This window comes from Oncorhynchus mykiss, chromosome 18 (genome assembly GCF_057628025.1).
Source record: "Oncorhynchus mykiss isolate SJ-2025 chromosome 18, ASM5762802v1, whole genome shotgun sequence".
In the NCBI taxonomy this organism is placed as follows: Eukaryota; Metazoa; Chordata; class Actinopteri; order Salmoniformes; family Salmonidae; genus Oncorhynchus; species Oncorhynchus mykiss.
Window position 1 is genome coordinate 59252239 of NC_143039.1, and position 25886 is coordinate 59278124.

Here is a 25886-nt window from a genome sequence, read left to right on the forward strand (position 1 = left end):
CTGTCTACTCCTGTTATGATACTGGGTGCTGTTATTGAATTATTCATAATACATATTTTGCTGTATAAACATAAACATAAACAAAAATTCTTCAAATATTTACTTTGAACAGTATTGGGTGATTTGTAATGAGTCAAATTGTGTGGCAGCTGAGAGCGAGGTGTGTGTCGTTACCACAGCTACAAAGCAAAAATTGGCTATATCTAAAAAAACTAAAATAATTTAAATACGTTTTTTGGTCTTAACATAAGGTTAGGCATAATGTTAGCAGTGTGGTTAAGGTTAGGTTTAAAATCTGATTTTAAGAAGAGAAATTGTAGAAATAGGCGAGGGTTTAGGACTTTGTGGCTGTGGTAACTAGGGACGACCGGGGTGTGTTCAAACCGATCGTTTAAAATCCTACAGACATGCGCACGGCGCTTCGGTTTGAAGAGAATACGCCATATTGAATCACCGTAGACTTCTGCTAGCGATTTTCAGCTAGCTGTTTGAAAAGGACCGGTCTTCTAATGGTCTTCATTTGGCGTTACCATTTATCTCTGTATTTGTAACACGGGTTATTATCACATTTCTTTAGTCAGGGCAGTAGTGTATTTTTAACGGGCACATTGATTTGCTTGAAGGGGGTTCCGAAAAAAAGTTGAATGGATCCGAGGGTGGCTTGGAATCAGCCCGAGCAGAAAGGACCTGCGAACGCATCATGGATGCGAATCTGGGAGATGTCTCAGGTACGAGCGACCTCCGGTCAACATCATAATAATCAGAACCACAACCGGTGTGTGAATTATCCAGCGTTGGACGTTTATAAAAAAATTGCGGCATCGAGCAATAGCATTAACACCACTGCTAGTCTGAGCAGCAGCCATCACTGTATTTCAAACCGTACTACTAATCACGGCACTTCATTTTCCTCCTTCGGGTCAACGTTACCCAAAGGCAACGTACAGAACATATTGACCCCGTCCAACGCGAACGGTAACAGTGTAACGACAGATTTGTTGGGAGACAGTGGAATGCCCCAAAAGACGGAATCTGGAACGGACAGTCCATCTTCGAACTGCTCGTTGGGAAGGACTTGCGGTGGCAATGTAACGGGAAATAGTAATAAAAGCCCTGGATGTGCCAATCTGTTTTTTAGCTTCAGCGAAAGCATGCATAATAATGTCAACCAATTCCACCACCATCAAAGGCATCATCAGGATCACCCCCAGTACAATTTCCAACATAATTGTGTGAAGCGTCACCCACCATCACCCTTAAATAACCACACTCACCATCCAGGCCGAAGGAAAAGTGACAACAAGGCGAGCACCTATGGGATTAATTACTTGCTTTCTAACTGGACTAATGACAACCATGTTAGCTCGGGGACTGGAACTCCTTGGAAGACGAGGAAATACAGCCCCGGTGTTGATGGGTGAGTATTTTTGATAGGGTCATTGCCCCACTGGGATTGTTTGACGCCAACATACATACAGAACAATGAGACAGATATTTCACCGGATGTATAAATGTAACATCCGGTTGGGCTTTCATTCACTACCAAATATGGTGATGAGAGGAAGCCCATTGGCCGGCTGTGGGAGAAGATTGAGCAATATAAATTTTGGCCGATTAAATATTTGTATCTCCATACAGTTCTGTATCCATAACTATAATTTGTAGCTAACAGAGTGGATTAGGTTTTGAAGACTTTACCAAAGTGAGGGAAAAAAATATTTGTGCAAGGGCGAATTGAGTTATTGCACACACGCGTTTCACAGAGTAGGCGTTCCTTAACGGAAATATGCAATTAAATACTGTCTCTAGTTTATCTTGAGTTAGTTATACTCTTTGGCTAACTTGCTAACGTTAACTGCGACAGCTAGCTGTCATGGTTTCCTATTCCTATTAGTTAACGTTAGCTACTTTTATTTATGATTGTAAAAATGTCATCTTGTCATGCCTACAGTTAATCAGTTAACGTGTAATTTTGGTGTTTGATTTGCTGCACGGGCGGTAGTAATGCGAATGTTAACTTTTAGCTAGATTGAACTGCAGTGGCTAACCAGTTTTTTGTATTTATTAGCAGTGCATTAGCTAGCTTGCTAAGCAGGTAGCGGCTAACTAACGCTTTGGTAGGGTTAGCTTGCTAACTTATTGGTTACTTAACATATGAATGGTTGGGTAACTTCTAGAATATATGTTTAAGTCACACAAACTTAAAAAGGGGTTCATAGTTAGCCACTTGGAAGATGAACCACTGACTCAATATATAGTTATTCAACTATAGCTAGCTAGTTGGCTTGCTAGCTAACTACATTCCATATATTATTGTTGATTAGATTAGTTAGCTATATATATTTCCAAGTTGGTGACCACCGCTATAAAATCAGAGGCTGTAACAAAAACTGCCAGGTGACTTTAAGATACCTAGATAACTACTATATTAAGAGTAAGAAGGCTATCAATAAGTTCATTTTCATTAGATTTGCTGAAAATACAAAATCATGTTTTAACGATAAATCTGTTTATTTTGCCAAAAACATGCACACGATCTCTTATCTACCTTTAGTATGCACAGAAGCAATTGTAAGGATCACAGGTCGCATGTTTCGTTACAATTCACAATATTGTTTTGGACTGATGCCCGGTTGAGCGTTCTACTCCATCGTCAATGAAGATTTAATCTTAAATGCATTACAGTGACTTGGAAATACTGTCATTCCAAATGAGTCAAATAGTTAGTAGGGAAACCTTCTGTCTTAATTTTGATGTCGCCAGATTTACTTTAGATGTAGTATAACGTTAGCTAGCTTTCTAAAATCAAGGTCACCGGATTTTAGCATTGTTAGCTTTTTTTCGAACTTTGCTAGCTGACGAGAACATTGAGATGCGTAAAGTAAATTTGACGACATGATAATGCTGGCAAAGTTGTTTCCTACTAAATATTTGAGTGCTTTTGCAATAGTAGTTAGGCTCCGTCCAGAATGACTGGGTTTATCACCACTTTAGGGCATCACTTTGGGTACGCCGGCAGAGGGCGGCTTGAGAACGCTCATAACAATGGCATGACGTGACGGAGGAAGCACCTAACGAAGATTTTAGCATGTACATCTAATTGGGGAAAAACAAATACCACTAAAAGTGGGACGCATGCCAGCAAAGCCACTACACAACAAGTAACAACAATACATTAATTGCACTTTAACGGTGACACACAGTGGCCACAAACTGTTAGGGCATATATAAAGCTATCCCAACATCTTACCACTGCTACACCTGGCTATCAGCGGAGCCTTGTCTGGCAGTGAAACAGTTAATTCCTTCTCATTTACTGCCTATAAAAAACATAGCTGATATGGCTGATTTGCTTAAACAAATGTGGTTTCTAATGACAATTGAGATGTACAAACTATGGCATAAGGACACAAGCGGATAAGAGGCAATCCGTAATTTTGATTAAGACATTAATGTGCAAGTTAGGACAGACAGTCAATATAACTATTTCTTTAGCACTTTTGAAATGTACAGCGACAGAATTCAGAGCTTGGGCCGTTCTTAATGTTCTTCCTGTACACCAAGTCAGAACTGTAGGATAAATAACAGGGGCATATAAGCAGACAATGAAAGTTCTTACAATATTCAATGATTACATTTCTCTAAAACAGGCTGTACCTTCTCCACTATGCAATCAGGTTTCCGAACTGTAAACGGGTGCACCTCAGCCATGTTCAAGGTCCTGAACAATGTCATAACCGCCATCGATAAAAGACCGTCCTGTGCAGCCGTCTTCATCAACCTGGCCAAAGGCTTTCGACTCTGTCAATCACTGTATTCTTGTCGGCAGACTCCACAGCCTTGGTTTCTCTAATGACTGCCTCGCCTGGTTCACTAACTACTTCACAGAGTTCAGTGTGTCAAATCGGGGGGCCTGTTGTCCGGACCTCTGGAAGTCTCTATGGGGGTGCCACAGGGTTCAATGATAGGACCAACTCTTTTCTCTATATGTCAATGATGTCGCTCTTGCTGCGGGGGATTCTTTGATCCACCTCTATGAAGACGACACCATTCTGTATACATCTGGCCCTTCTTTGGACACTGTTTTAACTTCTTGACGCAACCCATCCCGTTAGTGGGATTATTTTCATCAACAACCGATGAATTGCAGAGCGCCACATTTAAAATGACAAAAAAAATGTATATTCATGAAATCACAAGTGCAATATAGCAAAATGTAGCTTGGCTTTTTGTTAATCCACCTGTGGTGTCAGATTTTGAAAATATGCTTTACAGCGAAAGCAATCCAAGCGTTTGTGTAAGTTTATCGATCACTAGACAAAACATTATGAACACCTAGCATCAAAGTAGCTTGTTCACGAAAATCAGAAAAGCAATAAAATTAATCGCTTACCTTTGATGATCTTCGGATATTTTCACTCACGAGACTCATAGTTACACAGTAAATGTTCCTTTTGTTCCAAAAATATTATTTTTACATCCAAAATACCTCCGTTTGTTTGGCGCGTTATGTTCAGAAATCCACAGGCTCGAGCGGTCACGACAACGCAGACGAAAATTCCAAATAGTATCTGTAATGTCCACAGAAACATGTCAAACGTTTTTTATAATCAATCCTCAGGTTGTTTTTAAAATATATAATTGATAATAATCAACCGGCACTGTCTCTTTTTCAGTAGGAGAGGGAGAGACAATGGCTGCCCCACTCTGTTGCACAAGCAAAACTCATGCGAACACCCAGCTATCCACTGACGCGATGTTATCTTTCTCGCTAATTTTTCAAAATAAAAGCCAATTTTTTTTATTTTTTTTATTGAATTTTACCCCTTTTTCTCCTCAATTTCGTGGTTGTTTAGTAGCTACTATTTTGTCTCATCGCTACAACTCCCGTACGGGCTTGGGAGAGACGAAGGTTGAAAGTCATGCGTTCTCCGATACACAACCCAACCAAGCCGCACTGCTTCTTAACACAGCGCACATCCAACCCGGAAGCCAGCCGCACCAATGTGTCGGAGGAAACACCGTGCACCTGGCAACCTTGGTTAGCGCGCACTGAGCCCGGCCTGCCACAGGAGTCGCTGGTGCGCGATGAGACAAGGATATCCCTACCGGCCAAACCCTCCGGTCACGGCCGGTTACGACAGAGCCTGGGCGCGAACCCAGAGTCTCCTGCTCCACACCCAGAGTCTCCTGCACCACTGCTCCACCCGGGAGGCCCCACAGACAATATTTTGACCGTTTTGGAGACTTTAGAGTGTTTAGAGTGTTTTCCATCCTAATCTGTCAATTAAATGCATATTCTATTTCTATTTCCCTCTATACCATTTGTATTTCATTAACCTTTGACTATTGGATGTTCTTATAGGCACTTCAGTATTGCCAGTGTAACAGTATAGCTTCCATCCCTCTCCTCACTCTTCCCTGGGCTTGAACCAGCAACACAACGACAATTAGCGCGCGCTAACTAGCTAGCCATTTCACTTCGGTTACACGAGCCTCATCTCGAGAGTTGATAGGCTTGAAGTCATAAACAGCGCAATGCTTGAAGAGCTGCTGGAAAAACGCACGAAAGTGCTGTTTGAATGAATGTTTACGCGCCTGCTTCTGCCTACCACCGCTCAGTCAGATTTTTGCAACGCAGGACACGCTAGATAATATCTAGTAATATCATCAACCATGTGTAGTTAACTAGTGATTATGATTGATTGTTTTTTATAAGATACGTTTAATGCTAGCTAGCAACTTACCTTGGCTTACTGCATTCGCATAACAGGCAGTCTTCCCTGTGGAGTGCAACGAGAGAGAGGCAGGTCGGTATTGCGTTGGACGAGTTAACTGTAAGGTTGCAAGATTGGACCCCCGAGCTGACAAGGTGAAAATCTGTCGTTCTGCACCTGAACAAGGCAGTTAACCCACCGTTCCTAGGCAGTCATTGAAAATAAGAATGTGTTCTTAACTGACTTGCCTAGTTAAATAAAGGTATAAAAAATCGGCGCCCAAAAATACAGATTTCTGATTATTATGTAAACTTGAAATCGGCCCTAATTAATCGGCCATTCTGATTAATCGGTCAACCTCTACTCAGGATATATGGTTTGCATGGAGTCCACTGAAGTTCCTTGATGGTCGTCTTGGTATCTGCTTGTTGGGGGATATACACGGCTGTGATGATAACCGAGGAGAGTTCTCTTGGGAGATAATACGATCAGCATTTGACTGAGGAATTCCAGGTCAGGTGAACAAAAGGACTTGAGTTCCTGTATGTTGTTACAATTACACTATGAGCCGTGAATCATGAAACATAAACCCCAGCCCTTCTTCTTACCAGAGAGATGTTTATTCCTGTCGATGCGATGTACTAAAGATCCCGTTGGCTGTATGGACTCCGACAGCATGTCCCCAGCTAACCATGTCTCTGTGAAACAGAGTATGTTACAATCCCGGACATCTCTTTGGAAAGCAACTCTTGTCCAGATTTTGTCGACTTTATTAACTAGAGACTGGACATTAGCAAGTAATATACTCGGGAGCGGTGGGTGGTGTGTGCGCATCCGAAGCATCACTAGAAGACCGCTCTGGCACCCTCTCCTCCGGCGGCGTTGTTTTGGGTCGGCCTCTGGAATCAGTTCAAATGCCCTGGGAGGTTCAGACAAAGGATCCGCTTTGGGAAAGTCTGATTTTTGGTCATAGTGCTGGTAAGTTGACGTCTCTCTGATATCCAGTAGTTCTTCCCGGCTGTATGTAATAACACTTAAGGTTTTCTGGGCTAACAATGTAATAAATAATACATAAAAATAAATACTGCACAGTTTCCTAAGGACTAGAAGCGAAGATGCCGTCTCTAACGGCACCACCAGGGTCCTAGTAAGTGATAGTAAGAGTCTCTGCTCGGTGTTTCATTCTAAAATCATAGCATAGCGTTTAGGCCTTTTCCTAGTGAATAAATTGCTGTAGAGTTTTGCTGACCAGTACTACTGCAGTTCATCCCAGGGGATGTGGATTACTTATAACATTTTTCTAAGATGGCTTCTCCACTACTACCACACAGTTCTAAGGGATATCTGGGATGTTGAACTTATTTGAAAACCTGGGCGGCAGGTAGCCTAGTGGTTAGAGCATTGTAACCAAAAGGTTGCTAGATCGAATCTCAGAGCTGACAAGGTAAAAATCTGTCGTTCTGCTCCTGAACAAGGCATTCATTGTAAATAAGAATTTGTTCTTATTGTTCTGACTAGCCTAGTTAAATAAAGGTTGAATAAAAATAAAAATCAAGCGACTTTGGGTCCTGAAAAAGCGCTATAGATGTCACATTTTTTATTACTATCAACATAGGCCATGGATAAAAAATCACTGCTTCCATGATGGTCTTACGTTTTTCGAGAAGATGCTGGCAGTAGGCCCGACCTGATGACCTTTAAATTCATGAAACAGAACATGTAAATCAACCTATTATTTGATTGGTTTATTATCAGGTGAGCGACTGTGTTCTTGTTGTTAACCCTCTCCTCTCCCTGTTCCCCTGTCCCTCCCCAGTCTCCATGAGGAGGTGGTGGACTTCTACAACTTCATGTCTCCCCAACCCGAGGAGGCTTCTATGAGGAAGGAGGTGGTCAACAGAATCGAGACGGTCATCAAGGAGCTGTGGCCTACTGCTGACGTGAGCACACACACACACACACACACACACACACACACACACACACCAGAGCTGGGCGTTGAATCAGCACATCAGACTTTTTCTCCATTAGTCTACAAATATTGGTACAATAAAAAAAAAATCTTATTTTTTCTAACTCTCTCTCTCTCTCTCCAGGTGCAGATATTTGGCAGCTTCAGCACTGGACTCTACCTACCCACAAGGTAAGAAGGCTGTCTTGTTGTGTAATGTGTTGAATCTTGTTCTCAGAATTTGCTCCAGGTGCTTGGCCACCAGTTGACCTACCACCATCTTTCTCTGTTGCCATAGTGACATAGACCTGGTGGTGTTTGGGAAGTGGGAACGCCCCCCTCTGCAGCAATTGGAACAGGCCCTCCGGAAACACAACGTGGCGGAACCTTTCTCCATCAAAGTGCTGGACAAAGCTACAGTGAGTTGGTGCTGTGTTTTAAAAGAATGCTTACACAATCTGTTGGGATAGCTTCAATGCTGTTCAAACTGATAACCTGTTAAACTCTTGAGTGTTTTGGGCTCTGTACCCATTCAGTCAATTTCATTCAGAAAATAGAAAGTGACCTATCATTCGAAAACTACAGCACTTCTCATTTTGGAAATCGATCTCAAATCTCACTGCTGGTGATGTCATAAGAATGCCCCCACTACCGTCCACCCATGCGCAAAGGTCATATTCATAGTGTGTATAATTTGGGTGAATTGACAAAAAGTGGGAAAAATGTATGCATGGAAAGGGTACACCCTGGTGGTCCTCATAATGCAATGCATTTCTTTACCATCCACATATAATATAACATTACTTTGAATGCATCCTCCATATTCGCTGTTGATCAAGCTCACTCGTTTCCAGTGGGAAAAGTAGTTTGACGTTTCCTTGGCTGTCTGTGTTATTTAAAAAAAATACTTGATAGCTAGAAAGTCCCGATCAGTAGGGTTATTTTAAGATGTCAGGCTTCAAAATCCGTTCAGCCATTTTTGCACAGTGAGGTACTACCCAAACCTGATCAAACCGGACACATCTATTTTTCCTGTTCCAAAGTCACATGTGATCTTCTAGTGGTCGAACTGGAAATCAGACATGAGATCCGATTATATCAGTAAAAAGATTACAACTTCAGCGTTATGTATATCATTCCTCTAAAATTAAAAAAATTAAGCATGGCACCTTCCACAAGCCCTGCGCTTTTAAAATGGCTGTGTCCTTTTGGTTATTTTATTTCAAACCTAGACATTCAAATCTCTTATTCCCCAACTAAGGGACACTTTTGTAAAAAAAAATTGTCACTGGCCTACACACAATAACTCTCATGTCAAAGTGTAAGTATGTTTTAGGATTATTTTTTTTAACAAATTAATTAAATGAAAAGCTGAAATGTCTTCAGTCAATAAGTGTTCAACCCTTTTGTTATAGCAAGCCTAAATAAGTTTTAGGAGTAAAAATGTGCTTAACAAGTCGCATAATAAGTTGCATGGATTTACTCTGTGTATAATAATAGGGTTTAACTTTCTTTTTGAATGACTACCGCATCTCTGTACCCCACACATACTGTAAGGTGTGTGTAAGGTCCCTCAGACAAGCAGTGAATTTCAAACCCAGGAGGTTTTCCAATGTCTCACAAACAAGGACATCTATTGGTAGATGGTAAAAAAAAAGCAGACATTGAATATCCCTTTGAGCATGGTGAAGTTATTACACTTTGGATGGTGTATCAATACACCCAGTCACTACAAAGAAACAGGCGTCCTTCCTAACTCAGTTGCCAGGTAGGAAGGAAACCGCTCAGGGATTTCACCATGAGGCCAGTGGTGACTTTAAAACAGTTACAGACTTTAATGGCTGTGATAGGAGAAAACTGAGGATGGATCAACATTGTAGTTACTCCACAATACTAACCTAATTGACAGAGGTTACTCCACAATACTAACCTAACTGACAGAGTGAAATGAAGGAAGCCTCTACAGAATAAAAAATATTCCAAAACACGTGTCTTGTTTGCAACAAGGCACTGAAATAATATTGCAGAAAATGTGGCAAAGCAATTCCCTTTGTGTCCTGAACACAATGCAACACATTACTGAGTACCACCCTCTATATTTTCAAGCATAGTGGTGGCTGCATCATGTTATGGGTATGCTTGTAATCGTTAAGGACTGAGTTTTTCAGGATAGAAAATAAACGTAATGGAGTTAAGCAAATCCTAGACGAAAACCTGGTTCAGTCTGCTTTCCACCAGACACTGGGAAATGAATTCACATTTCAGCAGGACAATAACCTAAAACACAAGGCCAAACATATACTGGAGTTACTTACCAAGAAGACCATGACAGAGTTAGGTTTGACTTAAATCTGCTTGAAAATCTATGGCAAAACCTGAAAAATGGTTGTCTAGCAATGATCAACAACCAATTTGACAGAGCTTGAAGAATCTTTAAAAATAATAATGTGCAAATGTTGCACAATCCAGATGTTGAAAGCTCTTGAAGACTTACCCAGAAAGATTCACAGCTGTAATTGCTGCCAAAGATGATTCTAACATGTATTGACTCTGGGTTAAATACTTGTAAAATAAAGATGTGTTACTGTTTATTTATATACAGTACCAGTCAAACGTTTGGACACACCTACTCATTCCAGGGTTTTTCTTTATTTTTACTATTTTCTACATTGTAGAATAATAGTGAAGACATCAAAACTATGAAATAACATGTATGGAATCATGTAGTAACCAATGTATTTTAGATTTGAGATACTTCAAAGTAGCTACCCTTTGCCTTGATGAAAGCTTTGCCCACTCTTGGCATTCTCTCAACCAGCTTCATGCATCAGTCACCTGGAATGCATTTCAAATAACAGGTGTGCCTTAAGTTCATTTGTGGAATTAATTTCCTTCTTAATGCCTGAAAAATTGTTTTCTAGGGATGGAATACAGAAGATAGCCCTATTTGGTAAAAGACCAGGTCCATATTACGGCAAGAACCGCTCAAGTAAGCAAAGAGAAACGACAGTCCATCATTACGTTAAGACATGAAGGTCAATCAATGCGGAACATTTCAAGAACTTTGAAAGTTTCTTCAAGTGCAGTCGCAAAAACCATCCAGCTCTATGATGAAACTGTCTCTAATGAGGACCACCACAGGAAAATAAGACCCAAACTGTCTGCTGCAGAGGACAAGTTCATTAGAGTGACTGGCCTCAGAAATTGCAGCCCAAATAAATGCTTCAGAGTTCAAGTAACAGACACATCTCAACATTAACTGTTCAGAGGAGACTGTGTGAATCAGGCCTTCAAAGTCGAATTGCTGCAAAGAAACCACTACTAAAGGACCCAATAAGAAGGAGAGACTTGCTTGGGCCAAGAAACATGCCCAATGGACATTAGACCGGTGGAAATCTGTCCTCCAAATTTGATGTGTTTGGTCTGATGAGTCCAACCGCCATGTCTTTGTGAGACGCAGAGGTAAACATCTCCGCATGTGTGTTTCCCACCGTGAAGCATGTAGGAGGAGGTGTGGGGGTGCTTTGCTGGTGCCGCTGTTGGTGATTTATTTTGAATTCAAGGCACACTTTACCAGCATGGCTACCACAGCATTCTGCAGTGATACGCCACCCCATCTGGTTTGCGCTTAGTGGGACTATCATTTGTTTTTCAACAGGACAATGACCCAACACACCTCCAGGCTGTGTAAGGGCTACTTGACCAAGAAGGAGAGTGATGGGAGTGCTGCATCAGATGATCTGGCCTCCAATTGAGGTGGTTTGGGATGAGTTGGACCGCAGAGTGAAGGAAAAGCAGCCAACAAGTCCCCAGGATGTGTGGGAACTCCTTCAAAACTGTTAGAAAAACATTTCAAGTGAAGCTGGTTGAGAGAATGCCAAGAGTGTTCAAAGCTGTCATCAAGGCAAAGGTGGCTACTTTGAAGAATATAAAATATATTTTGATTTTTATAAAAACTTTTTTGGTTATTACATGTTTCCTTATGTGTTATTTTATAGTTTTGATTATTCTACAATGTAGAAAATAGTAAAAAAAAAAATAAAGAAAAACCCTTGAATGAGTAGGTGTGTCCAAACTTTTGACTGGTACTGTATTTATCTATTTTTTTTTTAAATATTTTTTTTACAAATGTTAGAATTTTTCTTCCACTTTGATGTTAGAGTAGTTTGTGTAGATCGTTAATAAAATATTACCATTTAAGTCCATTTTAATCCCACTTTGTAACACTAAGAATGTGAAAAAAAGTAAAGGGATGTGAATCCTTTCTGAAGGCATTGTAGATGGGGGTAATTAACAAATAAAACGGCCTATGTGAATGCAGCCTATACACACCGCTGTCTTCCCAAAATAATGCAAACGAAATGAAATGCTTTAAGTAGTAGCCTAGTTATTCATTCATGCATGGACATTTTTTGGGGGTGAATAGCAGTTTGGCAACCGCGAATGCAAACAAATTAATGCGAAAGAAACACGGGTACCAAGTAGGCCGAGTAAACAAAATATCAGATCAATAAAGGCATAACACAGTCTATATTCAGGCTAGTTACATTAACAGTAAACAAAATATCAGATCAAATTTATTTATATAGCCCTTCGTACATCAGCTGATATCTCAAAGTGCTGTACAGAAACCCAGCCTAAAACCCCAAACAGCAAGCATTGCAGGTGTAGAAGCACAGTGTCTAGGAAAAACTCCCTAGAAAGGCCAAAACCTAGGAAGAAACCTAGAGAGGAACCAGGCTATGTGGGGTGGCCAGTCCTCTTCTGGCTGTGCTGGGTGGAGATTATAACAGAACATGGCCAAGATGTTCAAATGTTCATAAATGACCAGCATGGTCGAATAATAATAAGGCAGAACAGTTGAAACTGGAGCAGCAGCACGGCCAGGTGGGCTGGGGACAGCAAGGAGTCATCATGTCAGGTAGTCCTGGGGCATGGTCCTAGGGCTCAGGTCCTCCGAGAGAGAGAAAGAGAGAAGGAGAGAATTAGAGAACGCACACTTAGATTCACACAGGACACCGAATAGGACAGGAGAAGTACTCCAGATATAACAAACTGATCCTAGCCCCCCGATAAATACTGGAGGCTGAGACAGGAGGGGTCAGGAGACACTGTGGCCCCATCCGAGGATGAGATCAATAAAGGCATAACACAGTCTATATTCAGGCTAGTTACATTAACAGTAAACAAAATATCAGATCAATAAAGGCATAACACAGTCTATATTCAGGCTAGTTACATTAACAGTAAACAAAATATCAGATCAATAAAGGCATAACACAGTCTATATTCAGGCTAGTTACATTAACAGTAAACAAAGCAGTAAATAAAAGGCGAATGGAGATCCAAATAACCAAAACATCCTACTACAGTGAGATGCAGCCACACACAGCTGTCTTGCCAAATAAATAGGCCTACAGGCCCGCTTCAAACATGGAAAACCATGGCGCTCATGAGTTCAGCAACACGTTTTTCATATGACACATTCCACTTTTGTGGATCAAATTTGACCCACACAATCAATTAAGCAATGCCAACCTACCATAACCATGTTTCTAATATGTACATTTCCATTTACAATGACAAGAACCACTAAGCTACCATTGAAACCATAATATAATTCATCTATTTCCATACAGAAACATACAGATACTGTTGAAGTCAGACGTTTACATACACTTAGATTGGAGTCATTAAAACTCGTTTTTTCAACCACTCTACAAATTTCTTGCTAACAAACTATAGTTTTGGCAAGTCGGTTAGGACGTCTACTTTGTGCATCACACAAGTAATTTTTCCAACAATTGTTTACAGACCGATTATTTCACTTATAATTCACTGTATCACAATTCCAGTGGGTCTGAAGTTCACATACAGTAAGTTGACTGTGCCTTTAAGCAGCTTGGAAAATTCCAGAAAATTATGTCATGGCTTTAGAAGCTTCTGATAGGCTAATTGACATCATTTGAGTTCATTGGAGGAGTACCTGTGGATGTATTTCAAGGCCTTCCTTCAAACTCAGTGCCTCTTTGCTTGACATCATGGGAAAAATTTAAAGAAATTAGCCAAGACCTCAGAAATAAATTGTAGACCTCCAAGTCTGGTTCATCCTTGGGAGCAATTTCCAAATGCCTGAAGGTACCACATTCATCTGTACAAACAATAGTATGCAAGTGTAAACACCATGGGACCAAGCAGCCGTCATACCGCTCAGGAAGGCGACGCCATCTGTCTCCTAGAGGTTAAAGTATTTTGCTGCGAAAAGTACAAATCAACAGGTACAAAAGTATCTATATCCACAGGAAAATGAGTCCTATATCGACATAACCTGCATGGCTTTCGACCTTCGTCTCTCCCGAGCCCGTACGGGAGTTGTAGCGATGAGACAAGATAGTAATTACTAAAAATTGGATACCATGAAAAGGGGGTAAAATAAAAAATAAATGGCATCATGAGGGATGAAAAGTAGGTGAATATATTGAAGCAACATCTCAAGACAACAGTCAGGAAGTTAAAGCTTGGTCACAAATGGGTCTTCCAAATGGACAATGACCCCAAGCATACTTACAAAGTTGTGGCAAAATGGCTTAAGGACAACAAAGTCAAGGTATTGGAGTGGCCATCACAAAGCCCTGACCTCAATCCCATAGAACATTTTTGGGCAGAACTGAAAAAGCGTGTGTGAGCAAGGAGGCCTACAAACCTGACTCAGTTACACTAGCTCTCTCAGGAGGAATGGGCCAAAATTCACCCAACTTATTGTGGGAAGCTTGTGGAAGGCTACCTGAAACATTTGACCCAAGTTAAACAATTTAACATCAATACACCCAAATACTAATTGAGTGTATGTTAACTTCTGACCCACTGGGAATGTGATGAAAGAAATAAAAGCTGAAAGAAATTATTCTCTCTACTATTATTCTGACATTTCACATTCTTAAAATGAAGTGGTGATCCTAACTGACCTAAGACAGGGAATATTTACTAGGATTAAATGTCAGGAATTGTGAAAAACTGAGTTTAAATGTATTTGGCTATGGTGTATGTAAACTTCCGACTTCAACTGTATGTAATGTAGCTATACCCTGGGGCATCATTTGGATTCTTGCATTGGAATTATATAGATTTCCGCTTATATCATGCTGTACCACAATAAACACACGTTCAATTGGCGAGACCATTTGAGTGCTTTTGACCAAGAAGTGACCGGTTGGTGTGAATTGTCCGCTGTGCTCTATCAGCACCATGGACTGCCCTCTACACACTAAACGAGGCTGTTGAAAACCTAGGCTGTTGGCCAAGGTAGTCATTTTGCCATTCCATATCCTAGGTTTTTGCTGAAATGAGGCCACTTTCTCTACCACCAAGATTTTGATAAAAACCAACCAGCAAGATTGTTTCTTTTCAGAAGAGTTGCAGCCTCCTTGATGCTCTGTGGAACTTCCTGTGTAATTGATCATTCCATTATCCCTGAAATATTCTTGTAAGTTCCCCTTCAAATGACAGTTGGATTAGTTGAGCTTTCCTCAGATGTAGCATGCTTCTTCTGTGCTGTCTGAACACATTTGTCTGTGGAAAATGAGATCCACGTGTCAGTGCAGTAAGCACGGTCAGCATAGCGGAGAGAGAACCAGAGAATCATTGCCGTGTATAGTGGGGTCCTCATTGGAGCTGGAGCGGGTGATTTTTCAGCCCAACTGGCGAGCGACACTAAACTCTGCTCCCACCAAATCTGTTTTGCTTAGCTCCTGCAGTGGTTTCACCTTTTTCACATCTAGAAAGTCATGGCTCTCCAGGTCAAAGGCACACAGGGCCTCCACCATTTGGCTGTTGTGTTCGCTGAATCGTTCTGACATTTCACCAATGACGGAATCCAAGAAGTCTTTTACACTCAGTCTCTTCTCCTCTGTCCTGCTGGGCTACTGTACTGCTAACAACACTAGCACTTTTTACAGCTAGCCAAGAAGCTAACGAAACTCTGTAGTGGTAGGGAGTGAAGCAGAGTTTCGTGAAGCGGCTTCAACGGTAAACATGACCCCACCCTTATGAATGAAATATTACAGGCGGAGGCGTATCGCGTTATCCATTTAGCCAACCACCCAATGGAGTCTTACCTAACCGCCCCAGTGGCTTTCCATATCCCCCTTCACACACTGCGGTGCCTTCTGTCCATTGTACTGACGCAGTGCAGCAGAAATACAGATTTTGCGGCAACCTGTCACTGAATCATCATCATCATCATCATCATTAAACCATTTTTGCTATTTTTATATAGGGATATTAAACTTAAGTTGAGGGGGCACAAGTTTAAACTGAGGGGGCTATGCCGTTTTTGCCCCCTTGTGGAGCTGGCTCCACCTCTTTAATAGTCATGACGTTGCTGTACAGCTATATCAGAATCCCACGGCACTTACCCTTCTAACAGTGCTAAACATGTGTTTGTAGGACTTACATTTAGATTTCAAAATTATATCTAATTCGGGTAGGTTACAAATTGTGTCACTTAGAAAATGACACCCGAGAGCGTCAGAATTGAACAGGATAAACAAGTAGATGAGACTTCGTGCACACTTGTCATACATTCAACTAAGGATTAGATCTGAGAATTGAGCGGGAATGAAAGTGAAATGGATGTGAAATAAACTTTGTTTATTTTTATGAAAAGTCAATGTTTCTCTTCTTTTTCCCAGGTGCCAATCATCAAGCTGACTGACCAGGAGACAGACGTCAAAGTGGACATCAGCTTCAATGTGGAGACGGGAGTCAAAGCTGCTCTCTTCATCAAGGACTACACAAAGGTGAGAACACTAGCATTTGTACTTTTTTAGGTTAGCTTCATTTTCCCAAGACAGAGATGAGGTAGTAATTCAATAATCATGTGAAACACTAGTATTGCACTCAGAGTGAGTTCATGCAACTTATTTTAACTTAAGCACTTTTTTACTCCTGAACTTATTAGGCTTGCCTAAACAAAGGGGTTGAATACTTATTGACTTAACACATTCCAGCTTTTCATTTTGAGTTAATTAGTAAAAAAATAAGCATAATCCCACTTTGACATTATGGGATGTTGTATGTGCGTGTGTAGTCCAGTGACACAAAAATCTAAATGTAATCCATTTTAAATTCAGGCAGTAAAACAACAACATCTGGAAAAGGTCAAGGGGGGTGAATACCCTCTGAAGGCACTGTATGCATTTTATATTTGAGATGGAATGTTCCATATTGGGCGAGAACAGAGAATGTACACCTGCACATTGGTTCAGAGTGGTGTCGTCTGCTGTAATGTTTTCCCGCTCAAATCAACCGTGCTTTTACTTCTCTAGCCAATCTTATTAGTTCTGCAGTAGTGCCTATGCCCTAGGGGTTAGGTGGAGATTTGGTGATAGGCCCACAATATGCTGTCAGTAAAGGAATTTCTCTGACTTGTCCTTTATTCAATGACATAACCCAACATGCTTCTGTAAGTCACCAGAACCAGAACGCGTGAGTCTTTGTCCCATTGACAACCGCAGCCTCAAAATCAGCATATGATTTAAAAATGAGAATCTGTAAAGAGGAGGCAAATTGTATTTCAAGTAGTGATCCTCAAATAATTCCCACTTTTAATAGGTGCTCTGCTCCTCAATGACTGTGTAAATTGAGCAGGGTTTCGATTCTCTCCTTAGTGTTTTTAATCTCTCTCGCCCTCCTTCCCCCCTTTCTCTCTCGGGCCCCTACAGAGGTATCCCGTGCTGCCTTACCTGATCTTTGTGCTGAAGCAATTTCTGCTCCAGAGAGATCTCAACGAGGTGTTCACTGGAGGAATCAGCTCCTACAGCCTCATCCTGATGGTCATTAGCTTCCTCCAGGTACACACAGAAACGAGCATACACACACACACACTTTGTGTAATCTAGTATGACAGTGTACAGTTATGGCACTTGTAATGTTGTCATAACATGTCTACCTATTCTCTCACTCTATCTCTCTATCTATCCATCCATTCAGCTCCACCCAAGAATTGACGCCAGTAGCCCCAACATCAACCTTGGCATCCTGCTGATTGAGTTCTTTGAGCTGTACGGCCGCCATTTTAACTACCTGAAGACGGGCATCCGTGTCAAGAACGGAGGGGCCTACATGGCCAAGGAGGACATGACGAAGGTTATGACCAACGGCTACAGACCCTCCATGCTCTGTATAGAGGACCCACTGATGCCAGGTGTGTGTGTGTGTGTGTGTGTGTGTGTGTGTGTGTGTGTGTGTGTGTGTGTGTGTGTGTGTGTGTGTGTGTGTGTGTGTGTGTGTGTGTGTGTGTGTGTGTGTGTGTGTGTGTGTGTGTGTGTGTGCATGATGGTGTGCAGGACTGAGTGTTTGTGTGACGATGTGTATGTGTGTGTATCTGACGGTGTGCTGGACAGTGTTTGAGCGAATGTATGTGTTTTCCATTGGTAATGGTGTTGGCCTTAGTTTGTATGGGACGATTTAGGTGTTTTAACCGTGTGTGTGTGTTCCAGGTAACGACGTTGGCAGGAGTTCATACGGAGCCATGCAAGTCAAGCAGGTGTTTGACTACGCTTACATCGTCCTTGGTCACGCCGTGTCACCGCTAGCACGCTCCTACCCCAATAAGGACATCGACAGGTTGGTTCCCGCCTCTTTCAGAATGTCTTCTGTGTCCAGCTGGGCCTAGAAATGTTTGTACATGAATAAGTACAGAAGTTATCAAAGTAAAGATTGTCAAATAAATATGGTGGTTGTGTTGGAAAGTGTAACTAATCCACTGCTGTGCAACATTTGAAATCCTGCCCTTTCCTGTATCTCACTATCCCTGCAGCACTTTGGGGAGGATAATCAAGGTGACCCAGGAAGTGATTGACTACAGGGAGTGGATCATGACGAAGTGGGGAGGAAGGCACCTCGCCCGCATGGAGAGCCGTGGTAAGAGAAGTGTGTGTGTGTGTACAAAATAACCTGTGTGTGTAACCTCTGCGTAAAATAAGTCTTGACTGTCTTTTATGGCAGGTTGTGTGTGTGTATATTGACCTGTGTGTGCAAGGGTAACCTTTTGTTGTCTCGTATGGCAGTTTGGGAAGTGTGTGTTGCTGTGTATAATAACCTGTTTCTCTCTTTAGGTTCTGTCCTGGAGCAGGACCCAGCACGGTGTGTGTTGGGTGTAGGTGTGGAGGAACAGAGGGACTCGGTCTCCCCTCACAGTGCAGACTCCCCCATGTCCCTGTCCAGTCCTCACCAACACTCCTCAGCCTCCTCGGTCTCCTCTCTGTCCGGGTCAGACAATGTAAGGGCACAGACACATACAATAAACACACACACTGCGGTCTTTATGATGAACTATATAAATGCAATTGTGTTAATGATTTGACAGCTGATCATGTTTTAAGCCCTCCCCTCTGCTGTGTGTTCCAGGACTCTGATTCGACGCCATGCCCTGGCCGCCCTCCGGCGCTGCCCCCCTACACCCTCCAGTCTCTGGGTATGACTCTACCCCTGGGCCTGGCACTGGGCAAGACTGGCATCAACCAGCAGCACCTCATCATGTCCCCTGGCTCACAGGTACAGAACCTAGCAGCTACTGAGCTTTGTGTTGTTAGAGATGGGAGAGTTTAGCGTGATGGATCAACATGTTCTGTGAGTGGGACATTAAAGGTAGACTCAGCGACGCATTAAGTATAAACGATATCTGGACAGTTTCCGCAACAACTAAGAGTGTTGAAGCACGAGGCTAAACTTCTCTGCTGTTTTGGTCCCGTAGATACCACTTTGTAGCAGGGTGAAGTACATCTGTGCACATCCACAGGTATCCACAAAGTCTTGCATCTTAATGGCTGCGGTGCTGTTTGTGCCAGCATCATACCGCTGAGTCTACCTTTTACCGTTATAAAAAGAAAACAGCATTCCTGAATTTCCAGCTCCATCTTATCATTAAGATTTGTCATATATATATATATATATATATATATATATATATATATATATATATATATATATATATATATATATATATATATATATATATATATATATATATATATATATATATATATATATATATATAATTATTATTATGATTAAATTTTTTCTATTAAATGGTCTCCATGCCTTGTGTTTTTAGTACTCACATCCCAGTAACAGGGATTGTGAAATGGTGATCTAAAGCTGTTTGTGATTGGACGTGTGATGGCTCAAAATGTCTCTCCCGCCCCTTCCTTCCAGGCGTGTATGTCTTTGCCCAGTGGCCTGACGATGCACTCCTTACCTGTCAGACAGGTGGGTATAGACATGACCCCCCCTACCCACCACCCTGCCCACCATAACCCTCATGCCCCCTCCAACCCCCAGCCTCTGTCCAGCCCCCACCCCACCAGCCACACACACCAGGTAGGCGCCGGCCAAAATTCCGGCTACACACACTAGACTGGGACAACCTCTTTGTCTTTCTCTCTCTTTTAAGACTCTCCTCACCTCTCACTTTCTTATTTCTGCTCTCTTTTTTGCTTTCCAACGCATCTTGCTTTCTTTTCTCCCTCGTTCTCTCCTCCCCCTGTTTCTCTGTTCTCTCAATCGGTCCCTCTTGGTTTCATGATTACATTGTTGTATTGAATATCTGCAAGATGTAACTGAATATAGGATTCCTTTCGTAGAGCACTTTGCTTTTAGTGTGTGTGTGTGTGTGTGTGTGCGTTGACTCAGGTTTCAAACACTCAATGACTTGAATTCTAACTCTTCATCGCTTCTCACTCTCCCTCACTCTCTCTACCTCTCTCTCTACCTCTCTCTACCTCTCTCTACCCCCCCTCTCTCTCTCTCTCTCTCTCTCTCTACCCCTCTCTCTCTCTCTCTCTACCCTACTCTCTCTCTCTCTCTACCCTCCTCTCTCTCTCTCTCTCTCTCTCTACCCTCCTCTCTCTCTCTCTATCCCTCTCTCTCTCTCTCTACCCCTCTCTCTCTTTCTCTCTCGCTCTCTCTCTCTCTCTACCCTTCTCTCTCTCTCTCTCTCGCTCTCTCTCTCTCTACCTCTCTATCTCTCTCTACCCCCCCCCCCCTCTCTCTCTCTCTACCTCTCTCTCTCTCTACCTCTACAGAATGGTCCTAAGTTTCACCTGAAAGGCTTCCACAATCCAGCTGTGGTCCACAGTCCCGCCCTGGCCAACCGCGCCCACACGCACCCTCTCACACATGCCCACACACACTCACACACGCAGTACCGCAACACCTGGCGCCGTCGGAAGAGGGACAGCCTGCCAGTAAGCCTGAGCAGATAAAGGATAAAACATCCCCGTTTCCTCTCCTCCCTTCATCCCTCTCTCATTCTGACTGATTGGGAAGACAACTTCATGAGACAATGCTCCCTGCTGTTCAACTTGGAGGACAGGCAGGCAGAGGCACCAGACCAGCATTGGGATTCATTCAACACTTTGGGCTGCTGAACTTTGGCCCCGAGGAGGGAAAGAAGTGTAGCTCTGGGAAAACTCTTTCTCCATCACTCATCCTCTCCCCATTTGTGCATGTTTTTTACTGCGCAATGAAACAACGGCCAACGATACGGGAACGAGCAGTGCGGCTAGCAAACAGAACGCAGCGCAACCCAACGTGCATTCTGACCCCAGAACTTTTCCGCAGCGCTCCAGTCTTTCGCTTCCTGTTTGGGATCCACCTTTTGTTTTCTTTTCGTTAATGTTTATTGTTCACATTAATATTTTTAAAAATTGCGCTTTGCCCTTTTTCTCATACGTTCAAGGAGACTGAGGATAGTGACATCTTTGCCAGGTGGAAGTAGCGAAAGACCAGTGTCGTATTGTAAATTGAGTTTATTTTAGTTTTTTTGACTTGGTTGCGTTGTGAAGGCCTTTGTCCTTGAACCCTGTAGCCAAGCTGTATCTTATTCAGTGTTCACACATTGGACGGTTTCTAATTTGTGCAATAATGTGTTCTATTTTTTTATTTTTTATCTTATCAATCTTTATTTAATTTTATCATTTGTGTATGTAAATTAATTTTGGTGTTATGTTTTTAAGATTGTAGGTTTGTTTTTTTTGCCAAGAGTTTACAGAACCTTTCCCCAGATGGCCTCCGGTCTGGAGAGTGTGTGACGGAGTGTGTGTCTGTGTCAAGAGTGTGTGACGGAGTGTGTGTCTGTGTCAAGAGTATGTGTCAATTGGTGAGTTGTGTGTATCTTGTTGGTGTCAAAGTATAGTTGAACCCCCCCCCCCCCATGGGTGTTTTATAATGTGTGAAAAGGAAGAATCAGAAGGAGATAAGTGGCTTCAGACTACTGCAATGCAACCTCTATTGTTGACAGGTTAAACGTCTGTAATCTCACATTGTCTCACTAGATGGAGCTCTTACTATAGCAGAGTCACAGTGGACTGATTGACTGAGCTCTTACTATAGCAGAGTCACAGTTGACTGACGGACTGACTGACTGAGCTCTTACTATAGCAGAGTCACAGTGGACTGACTGACGGACTGACTGAGCTCTTACTATAGCAGAGTAACAGTGGACTGACTGCCTGAGCTCTTACTATAGCAGAGTCACAGTGGACTGACTGACTGAGCTCTTACTATAGCAGAGTCACAGTGGACTGACTGACTGAGCTCTTACTATAGCAGAGTCACAGTGGACTGACTGACTGAGCTCTTACTATAGCAGAGTCACAGTGGACTGACTGACTGAGCTCTTACTATAGCAGAGTCACAGTGGACTGACTGACTGAGCTCTTACTATAGCAGAGTCACAGTGGACTGACTGAGCTCTTACTATAGCAGAGTCACAGTGGACTGACTGACGGACTGACTGAGCTCTTACTATAGCAGAGTCACAGTGGACTGACTGACTGAGCTCTTATTATAGCAGAGTCACAGTGGACTGACTGACTGACTGACTGAGCTCTTACTATAGCAGAGTCACAGTGGACTGACTGACGGACTGACTGAGCTCTTACTATAGCAGAGTAACAGTGGACTGACTGCCTGAGCTCTTACTATAGCAGAGTCACAGTGGACTGACTGACTGAGCTCTTACTATAGCAGAGTCACAGTGGACTGACTGACTGGCTGAGCTCTTACTATAGCAGAGTCACAGTGGACTGACTGACTGACTGAGCTCTTACTATAGCAGAGTCACAGTGGACTGACTGCGCTCTTACTATAGCAGAGTCACAGTGGACTGACTGACTGAGCTCTTACTATAGCAGAGTCACAGTGGACTGACTGACTGAGCTCTTACTATAGCAGAGTCACAGTGGACTGACTGACTGAGCTCTTACTATAGCAGAGTCACAGTGGACTGACTGACTGAGCTCTTACTATAGCAGAGTCACAGTGGACTGACTGACTGAGCTCTTACTATAGCAGAGTCACAGTGGACTGACTGAGCTCTTACTATAGCAGAGTCACAGTGGACTGACTGACTGACTGAGCTCTTACTATAGCAGAGTCCCAGTGGACTGACTGACTGGCTGAGCTCTTACTATAGCAGAGTCACAGTGGACTGACTGACTGACTGAGCTCTTACTATAGCAGAGTCACAGTGGACTGACTGCGCTCTTACTATAGCGGAGTCACAGTGGACTGACTGACTGGCTGAGCTCTGACTATAGCAGAGTCACAGCGGACTGACTGAGCTCTTACTATAGCAGAGTCACAGCGGACTGACTGACTGGCTGAGCTCTGACTATAGCAGAGTCACAGTGGGCTGACTGACTGAGCTCTTACTATAGCAGAGTCACAGTGGACTGACTGCGCTCTTACTATAGCAGAGTCACAGTGGACTGACTGACTGACTGAGCTCTTACTATAGCAGAGTCACAGTGGACTGACTGACTGACTGACTGAGCTCTTACTATAGCAGAGTCACAGTGGACTGACTGAGCTCTTACTATAGCAGAGTCACAGAGGACTGACTGACTGAGCTCTTACTATAGCAGAGTCACAGCGGACTGACTGACTGAGCTCTTACTATAGCAGAGTCACAGTGGACTGACTGAGCTCTTACTATAGCAGAGTCACAGTGGACTGACTGAGCTCTTACTATAGCAGAGTCACAGTGGACTGACTGACTGAGCTCTTACTATAGCAGAGTCACAGTGGACTGACTGAGCTCTTACTATAGCAGAGTCACAGTGGACTGACTGAGCTCTTACTATAGCAGAGTCACAGTGGACTGACTGACTGAGCTCTTACTATAGCAGAGTCACAGTGGACTGACTGAGCTCTTACTATAGCAGAGTCACAGTGGACTGAGTTCTTATTCACGCCCAAACCATAGCTGTTGTTTTTAAAACCCTTATCTTTATTTGGTGCTTGTGTGTGTGTGTGCGTGCGTGTCAGTCATAGGAGGACTTAGTCACCTAACGTTTGTGCCATTTCCGCTACTCAGTCCTAGTGTAGAGTAGAGCTGAAAACTCTTCCCCATTGCAGGAGTTTGGCACAGGCCAAATACATATTGTATGCTCCAAGTGTGTTTCTGGTAGTGTATGTATGTCATTTTTTAAAGATGTGCATGGTATGGTGGTGGAGTTAGATGAAGGAATAGCAAAAATGACCTGAAGATTGGTGAGTGGTGTGAAATGGCAACTTACCCCCTATGTCAAGTAGTGAACTACATAGGGGATAGGGTACCATTTAGACATGCCCTAAAAAACTAGGTGCTCTAAAGGCTAAAGGGTCTTTCTTCTTAGCAGGGGAGAAAGTTCTGGAGACCTCTGGACAGTGGAGGAAAGGGAATCATTTTGATTCCATTCTGGAATCTAGTGTATATTTGATTGCCAAGTACTTCCGCTAGTTGTTTGTCTTTTCTTTGTGTTTAATTGTGTGTGTGTGTGTCTCGTCTCTGCAAGTACATAGCCCCACACACACACATACGAGTGACTGTGTGGCTGAGGCTCAGCGCGGTAGCTACACACTGAACATATGATGTTATTACTATGCAAGTGGGTTATTTTTGAGTGCCCCAGTATTTCTGTTTCCAATGACAACCACTGCTTCTTGGATCGGAGTGACGTTACTGTAAACTCCAGTTTGAACGACTAGGCCTGTAATTGGTGGGCTTGGCTAGATGGTGGTTAGCCAGCCTCAGCCCAGTTACAAGTGAACCACAACACTCTGTCTTTGTATGCAAGTCCTGATGTTTTAAAAGTCTAGTTTTGTATTTCTATCTGGCAGAAAGTCTATGGAAGGGGGTGTGTGTTTAAGTGGTTGGGTATCTGTATGTCTGGCTTGTCTGAGCGAATAGCAAGACTGTTTTTTGTTTTCAAATGACACCCTATTCTCTATATAGCGCATGCTATTGTACTCTAGTGCTGTTCTAAAGTTAGTGCCCTAATATAGGGGTACGGGTGTCATTTGAGTGCACATGAGGAGCGACTTGCACTCTGTAGTGGACGACTTCATACCCTTCCTAGTGCACTATAGTCCTCTACCCTTCCTGAGACTGTGTTAGGCGCCAACGTCACTCTCTGTAATGTTACTATAGCAACTTTTAACCACCAATCAAAACTCGACCTGGCCAATATATCGCCTTTGACAGGGTCGTCGGCCCCAAATGGCATCCTGTTCTGATTGTATTGCACTACTTTTGATTAGATCTTTGTAGTGTCTTGTGGAAGGTAGCTGGGCTATATAGGACATAGGGTGCCATTTGGGACTCAAGCTGTGTCTGCTTTTAGAGAATAGAACCATCATCTGTCAGAGAGATGAGCTCAAACACTATCTCTGGTTGGAGATTTGTCAAGCCTGTCAGTTGTCCACCATTTTTACAGATTCTATTGAGACTGAAATGCAGTGTGACGTCTGTATGGATTCAGCTCTGTGTGCATCCCAATGGTCTACACAAGCTTCCTCCCCTCACGTCCTTTATCTGATCTAAAAGAAATTGGAACAGGTAAAAGCCAATCCTTTGGTAGATCGGAGAGATGTGGAGGAGAGGAAGCCTCTTTAGACCATTGAGAACAAGAAACACATGTACACATAGATGCAATGTAATGCACTCCATTGCATCACAATGAGGGATTTTAAACTTAACGGCCGCCATTTTGTGAAAGGTGGCGGCTCTTCTGTCATGGCCAACTCATCTGAAGAGGAACTCCTAAAATGATCGCCAAACTAGCGGCGGTCACAGAGTGACAGCCTGGCTTTTGTTTTGAACTTCTTTTTTTATGTACCAGTATATTTTTTTCTATTTTATTTTTTATTAAACATCATAAAACTGCCAGTTA

The 25886-nt window shown here is 42.6% G+C and overlaps 2 protein-coding genes across 3 annotated transcripts in view; one reads left to right on the forward strand and one right to left on the reverse strand.

Annotated features, from left to right (window-relative positions):
* LOC110496470 (RNA cytosine-C(5)-methyltransferase NSUN2) overlaps positions 1 to 1481 on the reverse strand; it is a 17268-nt gene extending 15787 nt beyond the window's left edge. The window contains exon 1 of the mRNA XM_090208890.1: positions 1275 to 1481. The gene's annotated coding sequence lies outside the window, so the exon portion shown is untranslated. The remainder of the gene's footprint in view (positions 1 to 1274) is intronic.
* LOC110496469 (terminal nucleotidyltransferase 4A) lies at positions 48 to 25886 on the forward strand. Of its 2 annotated transcripts, none has more exons than XM_090208888.1 (13): positions 48 to 1417; positions 7534 to 7657; positions 7814 to 7860; positions 7967 to 8087; positions 16359 to 16466; positions 17391 to 17519; positions 17659 to 17872; positions 18168 to 18294; positions 18488 to 18591; positions 18786 to 18949; positions 19078 to 19224; positions 19885 to 20049; positions 20754 to 25886. In XM_090208888.1, the coding sequence occupies exons 1-13, from the start codon at positions 645 to 647 to the stop codon at positions 20931 to 20933; spliced, it is 2403 nt and encodes an 800-aa protein (XP_090065014.1). In that variant the 5' UTR covers positions 48 to 644; the 3' UTR covers positions 20934 to 25886. The 2 variants fall into 2 exon arrangements, with proteins under 2 accessions (XP_090065014.1, XP_090065015.1); XM_090208889.1 differs by having other exon boundaries at positions 19885 to 19938.